We start from the raw sequence: 23,111 nt of genomic DNA on the forward strand, positions 1-23,111 counted from the left end.
TAAAAGGTAAATATGCTAAGTAATGAAAGTGATGTACTTCACTTGGATATCCAATTGTTAATTAGGTGGATTAGGCCTCCAGGGGATACCATTACATAAAAACGTGTCTGGACCTCTAACTCATAGGTGGTGTGGAAAAGAGTTTAATGTAAATACAACCGCAGCCTACAAACTATTATTACTCTATAATTAATGGTAGTAAGTCCTTTGATAATATATGCATTAGATGTATTATAATGTTAAAATAAATTATATTAGGTATCATTTTTGTTTAATTATTTCATTTAGATTATAATTTTATTATATGTCAAAGCCAAAATGAGCTAAAACTCAGAGTTTTTTACTCTGTTTTTTTTCACTCAGATGTTTGCAATAAAATCTAATAACTAATAATCTAATGACTTCATTTTCAAATGTTTCCCAATTTTTATTTACTTGGAAAATACAATTACAACATTTGCAAGTATTAAAATATGCATACAATTCTACAGTTAAATATCTTACTTATTCATATATGTTTGGCTTTTAAACGGTGGTATTTAATTTAAGATATTTCATAAAAATTAACAACTTTTCATATTATCACACTACGAAAAATTAAAAAAAAAACAGACCGTACAAGCACCAATAACACTAAATAATACTATAATTCCATATAGTAACAACGCTAAATATCTCGGAATGAATCTTGATGCAAAACTTCGCTGGAAGGAACATATAAAGAAGGAAAGAAAAGAACTGGAATTGAAATATAGGAAAATAAAATACAATTGCTATTATATAAGCAAATACTGAAACCTATATAGACATACGGAGTTCAATTATAGGGACGTTCTGTAAAGAGTAACATAAATAAAATACAAATTTTTCAGAACAAATTCCTGAGAGGTATTGTGGATGCACCCAAATACTATAGGACTGATCACCTACATCGAGACCTTGAGATACCCACAGTCAGTCAAGAAATCAAGAGAATTGCGAGGGGACATTCTTATGAGAATATAGAAGTATTGCAGCTTTTAGATACCACAAGAACAGGACACAGACTCAAAAGAATTAAACCATCTGATCTTGTATATTGTTGTGTAGTGAGGTGCATATAATAAAAAATACAGCCGTGACATGTATAAACATTTCACCAGAGACTGATATAGGGCCGATGGATCCTCCTAGTTATATACCTAGATTTAAGTTATCATAAAGACAAATTGTAGGTACGTCGGAAACGACTAGTAACAATGTAATAATTAAATAATAAAAAAACGTTAAAATAATTTACTGAAGCCATTATTTTTGGTCTCTTATATGAAGAAATATGTCACCGAAGCCCATTAAACATTTTTAGAAACATGGTTATGCTACTCCATCATATTTCAATTATTGGTATTGGTTTCAACGATGTGAAACTGGTGGTTTTTATGTCAACGATAAAGAATGACTTGAAGAACCTAATAAACAAGTTAGAAGACCATATATTTATTTCAAGGCATATTTGACGAAAATTCATCTCAAACTGTTGCTTAAATAATAGAATCTAAGAGACAGCTTACAAAAAAGAACAGAAAGTCGTTCAAGAATCAGATAGCTTAGTAGTTGATTAATTAACATTTTCCAGGCGTTTACATGCCATGGGAATAATTCTATTCTGAGCTATAAATGATTTATCATAAGACCAATTGCTTTATATATCGCCTGTTTTGTAGAAAACTAAGCTAACAATGTTGTGCATAAAAAACGTTACAATAAACACTATGTTTTTCAATCGGCCCACAATAAACAGAGAAATCGGCGAACATACATAACAAAATATATACAGTGGAACATAGACCTCCCCTTTTTTCGAAGTCGGTTAAAAATATCCTTTTAACAATCCCCCGTAGTGAATGATGCCGGAGGAGACTGTGGATTCGTAGAAGAGCAGCTATCTACCTGTTAGCGACTGGAAGAATGTGTGTCTGTATGTGTTTATATGCGAGTGTATATTCGAATAACAGGTAGTTTAAACAGTAAATTCCGGAGGATTCTCGGCGTTATTCTTTCTTTTAGGGCGTCGACGATATTCCATTCTTTAAAGCAAGAGCAATTCGGGTTACTCGATGTTTACCCAAGTACTATTAGTGATAATTCTTACTCTAAATGTTGACAACCACGATATACAGTTAAGTGGCTTTTCAGGCTATATTCAATGAACGGGAATGAATATGTTATGTAAGAGCGTTGTTAAATGCGTATCTGACAGAAAGCCAACGAACGCAGCATCTAGAAGAACCATCGAATTTTGGCAACTGGTCGAGAGACTTATTACACTTGTTCTTCAGGTCATCTGAAGAACATTTCTTGAACACACATTTTCGGATTCTAGAAACGGAACTTGATTATTTTTAAAACAAGAAAAGCAACTAATCTATTTACCAATGAATGAAGAATCAAGTATTGCTAAGAGTGGAAAAAATGATGGAGAAACTTATTCTACGAGAGTTTCTATTTCTATGTTGAGCCTTGGCAATACTCAGTGTATCCCACTGACGATTCCATTTCGTCATTTGACTAAAACTTGTAATCGTTTGTCTCGGATGAGCAAAGTAAAGTGGTGAATTCTGAATGGTACACAGCAATTTGTTCACCAGAAGTGTCTCGTGAAAGGCAGGGAAGAATAATTCTTCATCATGACAATGTAAGTTCTAACATATCGACTATATGACGGGCTAGAAGGACAATTGATGGATCATACTCCGTTTAATCCCGATTTAGCACCAACATTTCTTATTTCTTTATATGAAGAACAAATGGCGTGGGCAACTTTTTTCGGTAAATGAAGAAGGCGTAATTAAGAGTCTTCACTATTAGGCTCAAAATATAAATAGTAAATCTCGTACTTGTTCTTATTATATATGGTAATATTTCATTTTATAAATATTGTATGTGCTATTAATTGCAATAATTTACAACAATTTTACAAGCCAAAATAAAAAAAATTTTACAGGAAAATATAAAAGAACCAACCTAGTTCAAAGTCCAGATTGTATGTCTTTTATGAATTCTAGAAAGGAAACTAATGCTTATTTTTAGAACAAAAAAAGCAAATAATATAGTAGACAAACGATCAAGTGCATCAAACCGTCGATGTGACTCAGAAATATGTTATATTACTAGCTGTAAGCATTTGCTGAAGTATGGCAACAAAACGATTTCGTGTATAAGTATGAAAAGTGGTTACTCTATAACCACATTTAAAATCAGCATCATTTCGATAACAACATTTCCTTCTGTGTCATTGAAGTGTTTCATTTGTGACATTTTAAATGCTTCAATGATATCGTTTCGATTTTAGCAAGAGTCCGAAATAAATCTTCATCAGGTAATGCACCTCATCATTTATTAATTCACGGACAGAAAAAACCTAAAACCAACACACCAGTTTGGGTTATTAACGAGCATTAAACAATTGACCATATTTAGTATGAAAGCCTTGTTCAAACTACAGAAAATGCTACCATAACAACACACCGAACTATTAAAATCGTACATTACAAACAGACTGTTTAGAGTCAAACAAGAAGAAGCTTACTCTACAATAAAAGAAGCTAAAGCAAGTGTACCACAAGGAAATGTACTGGGACCAATGCTTTATTTACTTTACACCTGTGTACATTTTCTGATGATACTGCGATTACAGCTTTCGCAGACAATAGTGAAGAAGCCTCACGAAAATTGTAATAGGCAAGTGACAATATAAATAATTGGACACAAGCTTGGAAAATAAGAATTAATGAAAGTAAATCTGTACATGTGCAGTTCATAAACAGCATATAAACAGACCGTATAAGCACCAATAACATTAAATAATACTATCAATCCATATAGCAACAACGCTAAATATCTCGGAATGAATCTTGATGCAAAACTTCGCTGGAACGAACATATAAAGAAGAAAAGAAAAGAACTGGAATTGAAATATAGGAAAATGTACTGGCTAATTGGAAGGAAATCACAATTATCATTACATAATAAATTACTATTATATAAGCAAATACTCAAACTTATATGGACATACGGAGTTCAATTATGGGGATGTTCTGCAAAGAGTAATATAAATAAAATACAAATTTTTCAGAACAAAGTTCTGAGAGGTATTGTGGGCGCACCCAAATACTATAGGACTGATTACCTACATCGAGATCTTCAGATACCTAGAGTCAGTCAAGAAATCAAGAGAATTGCAAGGGGGCATGAGGAAAGACTCCATTCTCATGAGAATATTGTAGAAGTATTGCAGCTTTTGGATACCACCACAACAGGACACAGACTCAAAAGAATCAATCTAATCTTGTGTAGTGTTGTGTAGTGAAGTGCATATAATAAAAATTACAACAGTGACATGTATAAACATTATTTCACCAGAAACTGTAATAGGGACGATGGGTCCTCCTAATTATATACCTAGAGTTAAGTTATTATAAAGAAAAATTGTAGTAAAAAAAATTAATGTAATTAATATTGAACAATAATCTCAGACTACAAGGTTTGACGCTACAAACAAGCAGCACTGGTAACATCACCTGTTGATAGACAGCGATGACAAGAAATATTTGAAGGAGTAATTAAAAACTTGATAATTAATAATTTCCATATACAATATTCAAATAGTGTCATTAATAGAATCATCCCTTCCTGTGAGGTTGTCAGTATTAATCCGCTTTCAATAATGAATAATTGTTGCTATTAAAAATACCATCTCCGAGCCCTTTAAAATGTTGTTGATTTAATCTATATATCTTGTATTTGCACAGTCCTTGTTTGTACAGTTCGTATTTAGTGATGGATGTGTAACATGAAGTCATTTTATCAAACACATAATATTTAAATTCGAAATATCGTAGGAGATAAAGTATTTGCAGTTTAAATCGCTGACGCCTCGATAAACCACACCAGAATTATAGGGCTTTTAAGCAGTATATTCGTCAGTTACGTCACATTTCAGAAATAAAATTAAAGGAACGGGAATCTACGTTGGTGAATTAAACGCCATTCAAATTAAAAATCAGAGTTGATATCAAGAAACAACATGAAAGTTAATTTAATGTCTTCTTACAAGCCTTCTTTATCAAGTGAAGATCCCTAAAACATGTATTTTGAACGCAAAAAGATTTTGTTTGGGTAGTAAAGACCGTCATCGCATTTTATTACTAATATTCGAAAATAAAAAGTTATCAGATCAGAATTATAGGAAAGTGCTTGAAAAAAAACTGCTTAAGTCTAATAAAGAAATCTGTTGGCAAGATATTACTTGCCGTGAATTTCGGTTATGATTAACTTACAATACTTCTTCAAGCTTTGTCACCAAAGGTCATAAAATGCACATAAATGTCGACTGTTGGAACGATATTAGGATAATCCCGAAATATAAAAGACAACCCCGCTACTATTAAAAAACGTGGCGAATTTAATGTTCACATTATTTGTAAGTTTTTCACGGTCCTTTTTTCATCTCCGATTAATTGAAGGAAATTAATTTTCCAATAAAGCTGCGGAATATTTTCCCGCCGCAAAACAAACAGATCCCTTCCCTCTGCAATTATTTCCCGAATGCGAAATTCAATTTGGTAAATCTCCTTCAAACCGCGTTTGATGGAATTTTGTAATTAGAATATTATTTGGTGGCGATGGAAGAAATAGATAGATATATCATGTAAACTTAATTAGAATTATATTGACGGTAGCGTAAGAAACCTGATACCAACGTATTCTGAGGATAGATTGTTTAACAAATATCTTCGGATTTGGTACATCCTGCATAGAAACCCATAGAAAAGAATAAACTATATCGCCTTCCATTTCTAATGGCGGTACATTCTTTTCGAGTCGATAGGTACAGTCGATCAAGTGAAAACAACAAAAAAATCTAGAATATTTAGATTTTGTGTTACATTAATAATTTATATAGTAATAATAATTATATTGTTGTGTTATTCTTGGTGGTCTAACATACATTGGTTTTAAAATATGGAAGAACAAGAGTAAGTGCAGAATATAAGGTTACAGTTTTAAAAGTTATAAAATCCAAACAGCATCAATTTTATGTACAGTGGGAATGTTATCTGCCCGATTTATAACACATCATTTTCAACGACATCGAATAGGTATCAACATATGCCAAAATTTAATGATAACAAAGAAGGAAATGATTCTTGTTGTGTTGGAAATAGGCAAGTCATTCATGAGGCTTCTCTATCAAGAATAGTAGCAAAAATTGTGGTAAGTGGTAATAATTAGACAGTTATTTTAAACATAATATATTTTAGTCATGATTTAAATTTTATTTTATAGGTAAGATGTAGCTAGAATTTGTTAAGATTGAAAGTCGAAGAATGTGAAAGAAATTCAGAGAATCAGAGAAGAAGAGATTAGAGAGCATTTTACTATGATGTAAGAACAGTGTACATTGATACTATGAAATAATTAAATTTGCTAATAAAAGTAGACCTGTAGAATAACAAGGAAAACACAATGTATTATTAGTTTTAGGCTAGTAAATGTACAATATGTTAATCGAAAGCTCGAGATAGTCAATTCATTAATGGGGTGTGTGGATCAAGAATAGTAGCGATCATAGTTGATAATATTTGGAGATTTTTAGGAGAATGTCACTGCTTTCATATATAGTGGCAGCTTTTTCGTTTGGTTTTATATTGACTGGCTTTGATCTAAACGATTTTGGTCTTTTTTATGGTAATGTTTATTTATATGGTTCTTGGAGTTCATGTTAATTGTTCAAATACGTAAATTAATTTAAATATAGTGTTATATTTTGATTTAATATTTTTATTATTTCATTTTATTCCATAAGTTTTTAAAAGAATGTGTTATTTGTTTAATGTTTATTTCCCTACTTATATATAGTTTCAACATTAAATCAACTATTTATTAAATTTGTGTATATTTATTTATAAAAAATAATTTATATATGAAAAAAGGAGTAAGTAAATGAATATTCTGGATTATGGTTACTGCATCAATCATATGACTTATATATAGAACTTACCGCTAGCTGGTTTTTACTTATACTATTGTCCGTATAATACACTAACACGTCCGCTGCTAGAGGCCTAGTTTCACGAAGTTTCGAAGCAATTAACATACAGACAGTCCCTAATAATTGTAACTGTGTCTTTTTTATTGCACAACACATTAAAAATCGGTCCATATAGTTCATTGCTAATGAAAACACTTCATCTTGACACCTCTGTTCTTCACACACCTGAAAACAAGAGAAAGAAAACACATTTAGATATATTCAATAGGTAATTTCAATTCATGATGATGATTTCACGTACGTTAAAAGTGTATAATTGTTTTCTTAATAAAGCAACATTTATACACTTTCGCTTACTTATTGAAATTTTATGTTAAAGACATGTTTTGAGATATTAGTTGTAATTTCGGCATTCCAAACTATAAAAGACTTTATGTAAAACTAGCGACCCGCCCCGGCTTCGCACGGGTGCAATGCTGATACTAAATTAAATACACTACAGAAAAAATATGAACGTTGTATATAAAAACATAGCGGCCCGCTCCGACTTTGCACGGGCATAAAATATATATGCCTATGTCACTCAATGAAAACATGATTAAAATCGATCCAGTATTTTTGGTTCATTCATTACTGCCCTTGGCCTGCACGCATTAAATTTGGAGTAAAACAATTCCTCTTCCCCTATACTTACTATGAAGATTTCCTGCTATCTTTGGAATATCTAAATTCATACAATTTTTATTACATTACACATTTTTAAACGCAAATTTTAAATTTGTAATATCTCCGAAAATATTTGTTTAATTTACATGCTGTAAGGAACCATATTGATCTATATTAATTGCACACTGTATTTAAGGTACTTAATTCGATAAGGATTAATGCCGTATTGCTTAAAATAGCTTCGTAAATAAGCCATTTTCTCACGTAAAAAGTAAACAATAAAAATGGTTAATGTGGGTTATCCCTAAAAGATAAACATATACCATCGCGGACTTTTTTGTAGACCTTTTTATGGTGTACAATACTATAGTACATTAATTTGATCTAACTCGTAGGGTTAGGCAGCGTTTTTGCTAATTGCTAAATAAGCCTAAAAAAATTGGTTAATTTACGACATCACGTTAGAAACCTCTAAAATTAGCAATGTTGCCTTAGTATATTATGCATGTATTATACATATAAACCTTCCTCTTGAATCACTCTATCTATTGAAAAAAACCGCATCAAAATCCGTTGCGTAGTTTTAAAGATTTAAGCGCACATAGGGATATAGGGACAGAAAAGGCGACTTTGTTTTATACTATGTAGTGATACCACAACGTTTGTTGGGAGAAGCTACAAATAAATGTTTAAGCTTGTTGAAAGTGATTGGTGGTTTTTATATAAACAGTTAACAATCATTATCATTAACTACCGATGTTATAATAAGAACTTGATGTTATATATTATTATATAATTTATTCAAAGTTTATTTGTATATACGTCATCAAGATGTGAAGCTACAAATAAATGTTTAAGCTTGTTGAAAGTGATCTAAACATCTTTGTAATTCGACTTCAAAATAAAATATCAAATTATTTTTATATATAAACAGTTAACAATCACTATCATTAACTACCGATGTTATAATAAGAAATTGATGTCATATATTGTTATATAATCTATTCAAAGTTTATTTGTATATACGTCATCAAGATGTGAAGCTACAAATAAATGTTGAAAGTAACTAGTCTAAACATCTTTGTAATTCGATTTCAAAATAAAATATCAAATTATTGTTATATATAAACAGTTAACTAATCATTATCATTAACTACTGATGTTATAATAAGAACTTGGTGTCACATATTGTTATATAGTCTATTCAAAGTTTATTTGTATATGCGTTATCAAGATGTTTAATGTATTGCCTGCTGCAATGTGTAAATTCGTTTTAGAATCAGACAACATTTTCCGTCTCAATTTGCTCTAGTTAAAAAGAGACACAATGCTGTCTGATTAGTTCGAACATGTAAACGAATGAGCCTGTCAAAGACGACCGGTTGTCAGACGTATGCAAAATTCTTGAAAGCAATCGTGATATATAATTCTAACCGATAAACTATTATGGCTGTATAATAAACTGTAGTTAGATGTACTATGTTAGATGTCATAATGTTAGAATAAAATATATTTGGTAACATTTTTGTTCAATTATTTTATTTAGATTAGAATTTTGTTATATGCCAAAGCCAAACTGAACTAAAATTCAGAGTTGATGCGGCAACATTGAGACGTTTTGACGCCAGAAATTTAGATGACGCATGTACAAAATAACTTCGAATAGACCCTATTTAATGTATTTTTTTATTTCTTTTATTGATATTTTCTTCTCATCTTACCCTAGTTATAAAGAGACGTAATGTTGTCTGATGTGTCGGAACGTATATCTGAATCAATCTATAAAACTCGATTTATATAGTATCGATACTGATCGAGTCTGTTGTCAAATGTGTACAAAACTCTTTAAAACATTAGTGATAATAATTAAGTTAATGCGGCAACATTGCGACCTGCTGACGTCATAATTTTTGATGACGTGCATTGGAAGGGCTATATAACCAGTTGTTGATATCTCAAAATACACGACAAGTCATTTTTTCGCGAGATATTGGTCTATAACTAGTGTGTTATCCTCAACTTCACCCCTTTGATTATGAATTTAGTCTTCAGAGAGCAACATACCTATTAAGGACATAAAATATTAAATAAACAATGGTCTAAAGCAGAATCACCGACTGAACATTACCCGACAAATAAACAATAAACCCGTTTTTCCTTAATTACAGTTCGAGCAAAATGGTACAGCAATTACTAGAACGATTTTCAGAGCTAAGAACTACGGCCTTGAGAAATTTTCGTTGTGGTTTTCAGCTCGTTCAAGGCCTGCGCACAGTTTTGTGACTTCCTGGCGATGAAAATGCCTATCAAAACACCGCTGAGAACCTGACGAATGACCGGTAATATCACGAAAATATATCGTCGAATGTGCGCTGAATAAATGGTATTGTTAATTAAAGCAATCGTTAACTGAGGGAAGAGTTTCTTAAGAACTAATATAAAATTAAACAGCTCATGTATAATGTTAATTCCGTTAAATAAAATTTAATTATCACGTCCTAAGGCCGAAATGATAAAAAGACTACACGACTTCAAGCTAAATGTCAAAAATCCTAACCTACGAACGCAATTATGTAACACTGACATTAGTTCCGGTTACAATATACTACGTTCTTTATTCGTTATACCGGCACCTATTTCTAAATGGAGAGAAACATCCTCTAGGCGAGTCATTAAACTTCTATTCGTCTTAGATTTTATCTGAGGATTACGCCGGCCTAGGGAAAGAAAGACAAGACGATTTTTATGACTGTTCCCGAATCGATAACCTCTTAAACATCATAATTGTAGTTGTTATCGGTTAGAAAAACTATTCGTCTGTTATAATTTATTGTTGGTGAAACAACAAAACATCACGGTTTTGTCGAAATAATAACAAGTGAAATTAAGTTTGGTTGAACCTCGCTGTCAGTGATTTACGATATCTGTCGCCTAATTTTGATAACTTCCATAGGGCTGAATCATGTCTCTTGTTTCGTCACTTACGATCCAAATTACTTAATGTAATAATGCAATGTTGTCGCATGTAGCAAAAATAAGTTAAAAAATTATCCATCCTTTTTTTTCAAATAAATATTTTAACATGCGTAAAAAATGTATAGTCGAATTTAGTTTAACAGGTCAATTGAAAAGTCCCCGGCCTACCATAGCAAAACACATTTTTTTGACAAAATTAGCTTTTTTTATTCAACATAATTTCCTTCAAAGGTGATTATAGCGACTCTCCAACTTTTCGATACCATTTTTGTAGTACGATTTGTCTTTTGCTTCAAAATAGGCCTCAGTTTCGGCGATCATCTCTTCATCGACGATAATTTCTTGCCTGCGCGCATTCTTTTGAGATCCGAGAACAGGAAATAATCGCTGGGGGCAGATCTGCAGAATACGGTGGATGGTTGGGTTTTTGCCATCGTTTTCACTGACTTGCAACACAGTTTATTGTCCTGGTGATGCAGCACTTATTTTTTCTTCAAATGCGGCCATCTTTTGGCGATTTCGTCCTCCAAACGGTTCAATAATGCTATGTAATAGTCTCTGTTTACATCCATTGTCACATGTCGACGCAAAAAATCGGGTTTATTACACTTAATCATCTTCAAACATCGCTCCGAATAATCAACTCACTTTGCACAGAGCTTTTTCATACCCAAATATTCGTGAATGATATGATCTACACGTTCAGTTTGTATCTTTAGAGTGTCTGCTATTTCACTGAGTTTAATTTACGGTCATTCAAAATCATTTTGTGGATTTTTAAAATGTTTTCGTCGGTAATAACCTCTTTTGGGCGTCCACTGCGTTCATCGTCTTTGATGCTCATTTCACCACGTCTACACTTAGCTTAGGATTGGTCTAATCCTTGACGGTTGATTTTCCTGGGGCAGTGTCCGGAAACTCGGCATCAAGTCAAGTTTTTGTTTCAACTGTATTTTTTGCCTTCAAAAAGCAATATTTTATCAACACGCAAAATTCCTTTTTATCTATTTATTTCATAATAACAAAAGTTGCTTCACTCAAAATGCTATAATTCACAAACTAATAATGCGACAGCTGTCAATACGCATATTTTATTTTATACACGCATCTTTTGAGGGTTAGGGCTAACTAAAAAAGCATATGGATTTAATTCTAGTAGCGCCATCTAAGTGTCAGGCCGGGGACTTTTCAATTGACCTGTTATAGAAACGTAAAATTTTCTTTCTCATTTCACTAATTAGCATAACTCTACTTAAGCTATAGAATGTCTATAAAATTCGATTTGTGTTCGTACTGGTCGACACCGTTGTCATGTGTCAATATAATAAAACAACTCTAACCTACAAACTATGGTGGACGTTTAATTACCTGTAGTATAAGTCCTTCAATAAATATGTACTAGATGTACTATAACGTTAAAATGAATTATATATTATAAAATTATGTTTGTTTCATTATTAAATTGTTTAAAGTGATATCCTTCGTTTTTTTTTGGTATTTATAAATCGGATAGTTGTCACTAGGAGTATTTCAGTCCAGATATTTGAAAAAAATATTTATTTTCTATATTTGCAAAGCTTTAACCCTTTGAGAATACGCTCTTAAGACGATTTTTCAAAATTTAAATTATTTTCAGAGATATAGTTGTTTTAGTGACGCAATATCTAAACCGGCTTCACCGGAATGAATGGAGATTAATAAGATTAATGATAGTGAATCTCTGAATTGATTGATAATTGAAATCTTTATAGCAGTTTGTATTTTTAACGAAGGAGTTTCATTCCCATTTTAAAGAAGATGATCCTTAAGGAGATAAAAATTAGCCCAGAAGTCGTTAAACGTGACAGTACCCGGATTACGAAATATGGAATACGAGCTTCTGACAGTCCAAAGGAGGTCAGAATCGCTCTTTTGGTAACAAGAAGTTCAGAAAATGCTTTTCTTGATATTTGAGGTAGATTAAGGATCAATGTATGGAGCAAACAAATTCGTAAGAAAACGTAAGTACCATTGTAAGATTGCGTTTTCTCGAAATTATTTCGTTCGAGACGATTGATATGACACTTCAAATTCTACTGAACCTTGCTCCTTCTGATTACCACCACTTGTTCCGACATATGAGCCGTGATCTGTCTGAACAGGGCTTCGCTTTTTATGAAAATACCAAAAAGATGGGTCGTTCTGTTGACAGCTTGAGAAGACGCATTGTTCTATCGAGATAGAATCCGTAGATTGCCTGAAAGACGGGATAAAGTAACCGTCTATCGATGAACGATACTTTGAATAAAATACATATTTCACAATAAAAAAAATTCCATTAAACCTACTGATATTGTTTTTTATATCATTCGAAAAAATACCTAAATTTCATGCCTCTAGACTCTTAGAATATCTCCGTAAACGAATGTTGTATATTAAATCATAAAATTATTACAAGTTCCATGGCTATTTCAGTCAAATATGCTAGGTGATCGAACCCACTACAACGTATCCACTAAAATAATCAGCTGATCCCAAAAGGAGCCTCGAAATGTTCGTCATTACAATTTTAAATATCGTTCTTACCAATACAAACATACAACGCGCACAGGCTGCTCTCTCGGCCGGCGAAACACGTCGGTCTTCAGGAAAATATCGCATTCGCGCCTGTCTATTTATAGATCTATCGCAGCATAGAGCGGAAAATCTTCAAGTTCGGTCACTGGTAACCTTGGAGGCTGCCATTTTCGCATCATTCGCGGCCTCGAAGAGATGCTACGTTATTTAGAAAAATTATTATCGGTTTATATTGCATATAATAAACTATATTGTCTTCCTGAGCCTGGAGTCGATCAAATGAAAACAACAAAAAATCTAGAATATTTATATTTTGTGCTGTATTAATAAGAGGTCAACTGAAAAGTCCCAGGCATACCATAGTAAAACACAATTTTTTGGTAAAATTAGCTTTTTTTATTCAACATAATTCCTTTCATGAGTGATGCTCTGATTATAGCGTCCCTCCAACCTTTCTATACCATTTTTGTAGCACGATTTGTCTTTTTCTTCAAAATAGGCCTCAGTTCCGGCGATCACCTCTTCATTCGACGAACATTTCTTCCCAGCGAGCATTCTTTTGAGATCTCAGAACAGGAAATAGTCGCTGGGGGCCAGATCTGGAGAATACGGTGGTTGAGGAAACAATTCGAAGCCCAATTCATCGATTTTTGCCAGCATTTTCACTAACTTGTGACACGGTGAGTTGTCTTGGTGAAGCAGCACTTTCTTTTTCTTCAAATGTGGCAGTTTTTTGGCGATTTTGTCCTTCAAACGATCCAAAACGCTATGTAATAGTCGCTGTGGATGGCCCTTCCTTTTTCTCTTTGCACAGAGCTTTCTCATACCCAAATACTCGTGAATGATATGATATACACGTTCAGTTGATATCTTTAGAGTGTCTGCTATTTCTCTCAATTTCAATATACGGTCATTCAAAATCACTTCGTGGATTTTTTAAATGTTTTCGTCGGTAACAAAATGCGTTCACTGTCTTCGGTGTTCATTTTACCACGTCTAAACTTAGTATACCAGTCCTTGATGGTTGATTTTCCTGAGGCAGTGTCCAAAAACTGCATAAAGCAAGTTTTTGCTTAAACTGTATTTTTTCCCTTCAAAAAGCAATATTGTATCAACACGCGAAATTCCTTTTTATCCATTTTTTTTACAATAACAAAAGTTGTTTCACTCAAAATGTTATAATTCACAAACTAATAATCCGACAGCTGTTAAATTTATACACGCATCTTCTGAGAGTTAGGGCTAACTAAAAAACATATGAATTTAATTCTAGTAGCGCCATCTATGTGTCAGACCGGAGACCGAATTGTATCCTCTCGAACTGGTCTTGTCTCTCGCATCTCATGTCGTAATTAAATATTTCACCATTTTCACGCACCGGTAACGCATTAAAAGTACAAACAGAAAGTGTAAGAGGTCAAATAACACCAACCTCGAGTAGTCCTTCTAACGGCGGGAAACCTTGAACTTTTATTATTGTTCGAAAGCCTCGAAATTGTATTTTAAACGGGCGTAAATATATCATTTTAAATAATATTTATATGGAGATATTCGTGCGTCGAATACGATTATCCACCAATGTCACCAAAACCTAACAATTACAATAAATATATGTTATTATTCATTATATAGTACGGCGAATGTTAATTACTTTTATGGTGGGAATTATTTGGTCGATTATCAGACGACCTTGTGTGAAAATTATCCTTTTTTTTGTAGAAGCAGCCTCAGTTCATATGATCTGAATTAAAAGAGTTTTCATCATATTTTACTTTTCTTGCATCCGAAAAGGAGAAAATGCCGGACAGGTTCATCGAAATTTGTACGATGCTTATAGTAATGAGTGTTTAAGTGAACGCCATTGTCAGAATCTGAAGAAGAAGTCGATGAAATTCTTAAACATACGGATACATAACTGAACATCGATGATGAAACAGTTTTGAACCATTTACATAAAACTGGATACTAAATAAAGCTTAATATTTGGGTTCCACATGTACTAACAGTGAACAATTTAATGGACCTAGTTCCCTTTGGCTGAAACGAAATGAAATTGGGCCAATTTTGACAATGAGAGTGATTAAAAAGAAGAAACGTCACAAAAAGTCGCAAAGTCCACACTGATGCCATTATGTCAGTATTTAATGACAATATGTCAGAAAGGAGATATTCATCATGAACACTCTAGCGTCAACAACTACGGAATAATGGGATAGATGTCCTCTTTCATCATGACAACCTTACACATTTTTAGTGATTCAAGACTCGACTACCATTTGTTTCTGTTTTTGTAAAATACCCTTAATGATGCCTCCAACGTGTTTGTGATAATCACTTGGTTCTATTTTACCAACAATCGGATCTCATATAGTTCTACAGATACGGAATTCTGATGGTAGCAAAAAAACGGTAAAAGGTCATCAATCAAAACGGCACATATATTACTGCCTCGAAAAACATTAACCCACTATTTACAGAGGCAGTTTTAATACCAATATTAGAATGATACTAACTAGAATTCCATTCTGTATAACAGCCAATACACGTCATCAACATTGTTGAACGTATTGCCTAATTCAGTTTATAAAAATGTAAACTCGGAGCATTTTCCTTCTCATTTTATTATTTAGCATTACTCTAGTAGTTAAAAAGAAACAATGGAGTATGATGCGTCCGAACAAGTAATCAAATTGGTATATAAAAGTCGATTTGTGTTGGTCATATGTCAATGTAAATATACTAAAATAACTCTAACCTACAAAATATTGTGGCTGTTTAATTATCCCTAGGTTAAGTTCTTCAATAAATATGCATTCGATTTACCGTAATGTTAAAACAATATTTTATAACGTTATTTTTGTTTCATTATTTTATTTACATTAATATTTTTTGTCAGAGTCAAAAAAAGAACTTAAATTTGGACCGGCTACAAAAAAAGTGCATTGACTGTTTTATTGGAAGGGCTATGCATGACGTTTTTCAATAAATTAAAGCCGTCTGAAATGATTATCTGGCTATCAGATTACACTAAAATAAAAAAGTAGGCCCCACAAAGTACGGATGGCGATCTAAAAATAAATCGTTTCTTTCTTCGAACTCGTTAAGGATTTCGTCTAATAATAAGATCGTTTTAATCACGCTCGGCATAATTCCTAGTCGCCATCCCTATCACAGTACCTAAAACAACGGCGAAAATGATCAGGAATCCGAAAAAAATCGAAATCAATAAAATAACCGCGTGTAGCGTGGGATATTCTCACAGACTAAATATAATTTCAACTAAAATAAACCCGTTTTTCATAGCGATAGCTATTTATGAAACATTTTAACGAGGATAACCATCTTGGGTTTTAGAATCAATCCGGCCACGTGTCATAAATGTTGGGTGTTGTTTTAATACACTGAGAATCTATTTACGTTGAATTTTAAACTCAATATATATATATATATATATATATATATATATATATATATATATATATATATATATATATGTATATGACACAGTCAAGATACACCACAGACAGTGAAAACATTAAATGTAACATTTATTTTAGAAAATATGGTTAAAACAGGTATACTTGTTCAACATAACATAAAGAAATATTAAGATAGTTTAATTTTCTTACTTAAACAAAATTGATAAAAATTATCTCAACTACCTCGGTTTTTTTTTTGATAATATCGAACGCCAAAAAATCATGGATATATTTGAGACTTAAATATAAATGTCGGTAAGTTCAAAAGATTCTTCGAAATCCCTCAACATTCCAAAATGAGGACATTTGGCTCGCAAGCAAATAAATTAACAATTTTAGTTTTCAGATCAAAGTCTTTTTTAGAATATGGTTTAGGTGTGATTGAATGAAAAACTCTACATTTTGAGGATTCTCCAAAAAATACATAAATAAATACGTTTTACCAAAGTTATTTTCGTCACGAATTTTTTAGCTGTGTGGTAAAAAGTTTATATGCAACATACCATGCAACGTAGACCACTAGATACAGTGATACGACAAATCAGTGGAACTGTGAAATAAGAATATTCGTACATACGATCATTAAGCATGAGAAATATATATAAAAAATACCATTGCTGTATTAAAAATAAAAGACATTTCATTGAAAAGTAACGAGAATTTCAACAAATATATTCAGGATGGAGAAGTGTTTGAGAATAAAATAATAAAAAATAAAACGTATCTGGAACAATTAGAAAATGGCAAAGGGGCAAGTTTCTCACGATACTTATAAGATTAAAAATTGTAGAGGAAATAGCTTTTCCCGTATTTATTATCCAAAAAGATTGTAAGTCAGTCACAACATCCTCAACTATGAAAAATATGTTGCGGAATTTATTCACAACAGACATAACAAGATGAAAAATTATCTATAAAGACAGTAGTAGGACCAAAAAATATGGATTAATTTTTCTCTTATCTATTATCCAATAACTTAATTTAATAAGACATTTACAGGAGTATGTGTGCATACAATATTCAATCTTCTTCAACTTTACAACAACATAGAAGAAGAGTAAGTGAGGAAAATTATCTCTATACTTCCTGAATATGGAACATTATGTGATATTCAACCTTCCTCAACTTGAAAAGAAAAACAAGAAAAGAACCAGTGAGGAAAAACGTCCCTATACATCCTATAGGTGGAAAAATGACGGATAATAAAATAAAGGTATTTAAAATAGTCATACAACAAAAAACGGGGATGAATTTTTCATTTATTTATTATTCAATAAGTTAATTCAATAAGACAGTCACAAGAATACTTCCGCATACAATCTTCAAGCTTGTTCAAGTTCACAACAAAAATAGGAAATGAGCCAGTAAAGAAACACGTTCCTGCATATCCTAAAGATGAAAAACTATTTAAAAATAAAATAAGGGTATCTAAAACAGCCATGGATCATTTTTTTCTTTATCCATTATTCAATAAGTTAATTTAATAAGATATTCACAAGAGTACTTGTGCATAGAATTTCTAATTTTCTTCAACTTCACAACAAAATAGAAGAATAGAAGAGTAGAAGAATAGATCAGTGAGGAATAATATTCCTATATGCCGTGAAGATGGAAAAATATTTTAGAATAAACTAAAGATCTCTAAAACACGGGGATTAATTTTTCCCTTATCTATTATCCAATAAGTTAATTCAATAAGACAGTCACAAGGCTATTTGTGTATATAATCTTCAATCTACTTCAACCTCACAAAAAAAAAACAGGAAATGAATAATGTCCTGAGATGGAAAAGTACATCGTCGATTAATTTTTACCGTATCTATTACCTAATAAGTTGAACATAATAATGAAAAACCTAATTAATCGGAAAAAGAATCGAAACAGACGATATATAAATAATAAAGTAATAAGCGGTTGCCAAGCGAGAACCACAATGTATGTGACACCGCGAACAATATCCAAACAATGAATATACAGCAGAAGCAGCACGTCGTCATAGATGGCCTAATAAAAAAGCGACTTCTCCGTACCGCCGCAACGCAAGTGTCTATTTTAAATCTAAAAATTCCGCATTTTGAACGGTGGTTAGTGACTACGGGCCGCGAAGCCCGAAATCCCCGACGGGAAAAGGCCGTAGCCGCGGGACCGTGTCGGCCGAGATTTTTTAAAGCCCCGACTTTTAAAATTTAAAAGTCCTCACGGGGCCGGGCGTCAATCAGCTGATAAAAACAGAAACAATACTATTTATATGGCAGCGATGCCGGTTAACATAAGGTCGAGATAACGTTAGATAAATTTGTTTTCCGAATTCGAAAACGTGGAACTCTCTCGGTCGGGCAATAGTCGATAGGTGACCCAAATTTTTTTTTTCTCTCTCTCTCTGTCTCGCTTAATTTTAAAAGTACCTCCATACATTTTAATGTACCACACGGTGAGGGAATTATATTAACCCGATATAGAAAACATCAATAATCGTGCCGATATAACCCAACAAAATGATTATTAAAACTTATTCAATTAGGAATAGGGATATTCCGCGACCGAAAATAGTTCATCTAAAAGAAAATGACGTTTCGAAAAACCACACCGCCACTAAAATAGACGAGGTTACTGACTGGACACTTGCTGGTTCATCGTCCCGTTTTAAGGTTACAATTACGTTATACTTTTACGAGAAAAAAATCCGACTTTTAAAAATCACCTACCGGTCATATTTTTAAAAGCCTCGAACAAACCAGAAGTGCGGATACTTCGTTCGTTAGTCTGACCGTTCTATTACAACGAATAATGCCCTCCATAGAAGAATTTATTCATTCGGTTACAACTTTTCAGTCAAAAAAATATTTATGTAAGTTTCGGAGTAATATCGTTATTCCGAACGCGATAAAAAAGAACGATACTGGCCCTAATCGTTAGCGAAAATCAGTCGGAAAGATAACGTTCACACTTTACCGCGTAGAATATCTGAGTTAAACTTAACAGGCATCGTTCTCTCGTAAATCGCCACCGTACATAATAGATATAGCGGGCAATAAAAAGGTAAATTGTCGTTTAGAGGCGGAGGGGCCTCTTCAGAGAGACCAATTCGCTCGCCGACGGAATCACCGAACAGGTATTTACCTCCGGATGGAACGTATTCAATCAGCCGGCGATGATTCTCGGAAATGACTGCGAACCGACTTTGGTTCAGGTAAAAATGATGGTTCTGGATCAGTATTTTAATACTAACGAGGTGTTGAGATCGTTATATATATATATATATATATATATATATATATATATATATATATATATATATATATATATATATATATATGTAGGTTTGCAAAGGTGAAAAAAACATGAAACGAGCTTCCTCGAAAACTTCGGAAAAAACGAAACGTGGCAACGTCGCGGCCATCGCAGCGTGTGGCGAGGCCCGACCGAAATCCATGAATGAACGAGCGGGGCCGACCGCAAGGTGGCCAACCTGCCGGCGGCTCCCCCCCACACCGTACGAAAGATCGAGCGACGTCCGGCCGGCATTTAAATGCCTCGCGCGACGTTGCCACACGTCCTCGAAAAAACTCACCTCCATCATCCACTCGGCGACGATCTTCCTCATGGCCGGCGTAACGTCCGTCTGCACGCTGCTTATGTTGTGCGGATACGGCAGGACGTAGCGGTCTTCCGCCTTCAGGAGGTTCAGCAACACTCTGGGTTTCAACAGTGCCGGATCCTTAATGGCACGGACATTTTCAGTCGTAGGTTCATAGCACAGTAACAGGTTCATATTTGCGCAATAGCGCCCGATCTCGAGATGCGATTAAATTCGAGTTTATTTCCCGTCCAATAAGGTTCCCTTCAGTTCTGATCGGCTTCGCGTGAGTGAGTGTGTCTGTTGCGCTGTCACGACATCTACCCACGACCTACGTAGATTCGCAACTGAGACCTCGGAGCGTAGAAGTACGGTAGGAAATATAACCGACCGAACCGGATTCCTGGCCGAGTGGTGGGGGGGTTCACTCTCAGCCGTTTAAATCGGTTTGCTGTACGGGCGATATTGCACCAGGCGACTCGTTCGGCTAGCGCGAGCCTTTTAAACCCGAAGCTTTAAATGGCTGGTAGCCGTACCCGTCAAAACATTTCGCGAATTTCAGCGTGCGCCACGTTCCGCACACCTGAGAAACCATCACCAGTCCTAACCCGCGACGAAACAACAATAATTCCGCGGCCGTAACAATAAAACAACACATACACACAATAAAAATATAACTATAATGACACAACGACAATTATTATAATTACTCCCCGGTTAGGCAACCAGTGAAACACTCAATATTAACGATTTTTGACACTTGTCCATAGAGTGTGTATATATAGAGTGTTAACTTATACACAATTTCAGAATTGGTTTACGTGGTCTTAGAAAATGCCATTTCGCCGCATTACTTTGGTTAGTTTGACAGTATGACAGACGCCTATAAAGAAAATATTAGAAAGGCATTTAATTATTTGAGGATTTCACATGCATCACGTGACTAACATCTGACGTCACACTCTACTGACCAATTATATTTGAAGTAAAACCCAAATGTATTTTCTCAAAAAAATTTATTTAAGTAAAATTCTACATAAAAGCTAATATGAAATATTAAAATACCAAAACATAAGTATATATAATGTATAATTTAGAACACAATATATTTTCTGACAAATATAATTAAATCTAATAAAATTCCTATCTTTTTGTTTTTTCATACTGAAAGCAGATTGTGCAGAACAGCAGAAGTTTGTGTGTTTGAATATTTTATTTACATTTTGTTCAACAGAAAAATATATTGCATTGATATGCACCAGATTAGAGAACCAAAAAATTAAAATGTATGGTACTAACTTGTCTATGAAATCAGTCTTAACTTGTTGGTCTACGATTTATATTATTTTATTTGGTTTCATACATTTTTTTAAACATACTTGTTGAAGAATTAATTTTTTTGACTCCATTAGACCTCAAGAATTAGACCCAATAAATTCCACCAATCTCTTTTAAGTCGCCTAGAGCCAAAATATAAGTATCTTCAAAGATACACATTTGTTTAAGTAAATGAACCCCTTCATTATAATTAAATTTTTAATTGATGGAACTTTGTAAACAACTTTTTAAACGGCAACAAAATTTGGTTCTATATATATTGAATGGCTTTGCACTAAAACTTTACACGTAGTATAATCACATTTACCTCCAATGTCATTTTGCCATTGCTTTGTTTAGACACATTTTGAGATTAAATTGTGAGCCAACTGTGGCCTTTCAAGGAAAGCGACATCTCCTGTTTTTATTTTCGAACATACACTGGATACACAACACTTTTGAGGCTGAAGATGACAAAAACCTGATTATGTTATAACACTTGACGGATGCCCGATTCTTCAAGCAGAATCAGTCAAGTACCTGGGCAGAAGAGATTGGTTTATCAGTCAATAATAAAGCCAATTTGGACCTATGGGGTGCAAATATGGCGTCGCACTAAAACATCAAACCAACTAGTAAGCTAACGCGCCCAAAACAAAGATTTACGATTAACTACCAATGCTTATCGCTACGTAACCAACGAAGAACTGTACGATGACCTGGAAATGAAATGGATTTGCTAAGTTATCCAAGATTTCGCCTTGAAACACCAAAGAAGATTACTAAATCATACTAACGTGGAAGCAGTACAACTGCTGGACAGCGCGCAGGATGTCAGGAGATTAAGATGTCAGGAGATGTCAGAAGATTGATTATACGATTACCTGGAAATCAAATGGATACATGAAGTGATCCAAGATTTCGCCTTAAAAGATGAAATAAGGTTGCTAAATGACAGCAACGTGGAAGCAATGCAGCTACTGGACAACACGCAAGAAATCAGAAAATTGAAGCGAACCAAACCACACGAACCGGTTTAGTGTATAAGGGTATTCATAACTGGAGCTTAAGTAGTTTAGTTTTATTTTAATTTGTGAAATACCTGTTTGTGTATTAAAGCAAGTACAACAGCAAGCAGTAGAACAGTAGTAAACAGGTCAATTGAAGAGTCCTCGGTTTGACACATAGATGGCGCTACTAGAATTTAATCCATATGTTTTTTAGTTAGCCTCAAGAGAGGCGTGTATAACAGCTGTTGGATCACTAGTTTGTGAATTATAGCAGAGTTTCCGGATACTGCCCCAGGAAAAACAAACATTAAATATTAGTATGCTAAGTTTAGACGTGGTGAAATAAGCACCGAAGACGGTGAACGCAGTGGACGCCTAAAAGAGGTTGTTATCGACGAAAACATTTAAAAAATCTATTTTTTTATTATGAATGACCGTAAGTTGAAATTGAACGAAATAGCAGACACTCCAAAGATATCAACTGAACGTGTACATCA

General features: G+C 33.5%; 1 protein-coding gene across 1 annotated transcript in view; it reads right to left on the reverse strand.

Annotated features, from left to right (window-relative positions):
* LOC143205206 (G1/S-specific cyclin-D3) overlaps nt 1-20,914 on the reverse strand; it is an 81,160-nt gene extending 60,246 nt beyond the window's left edge. Inside the window, exons 1-2 of the mRNA XM_076418352.1 lie at nt 20,282-20,914; nt 7,043-7,258 (exon numbers count right to left, since the gene is read on the reverse strand). Of these exons, the coding sequence (XP_076274467.1) occupies nt 7,043-7,258; nt 20,282-20,482 (417 nt within the window). The 5' untranslated portion in view covers nt 20,483-20,914. The remainder of the gene's footprint in view (nt 1-7,042; nt 7,259-20,281) is intronic.
* Nucleotides 20,915-23,111: the final 2,197 nt, after the last annotated feature.

This window comes from Rhynchophorus ferrugineus, unplaced genomic scaffold (genome assembly GCF_030347505.1).
Source record: "Rhynchophorus ferrugineus isolate W39M unplaced genomic scaffold, kcgeb_rfMv2 rfM11, whole genome shotgun sequence".
Classification (NCBI taxonomy): Eukaryota; Metazoa; Arthropoda; class Insecta; order Coleoptera; family Curculionidae; genus Rhynchophorus; species Rhynchophorus ferrugineus.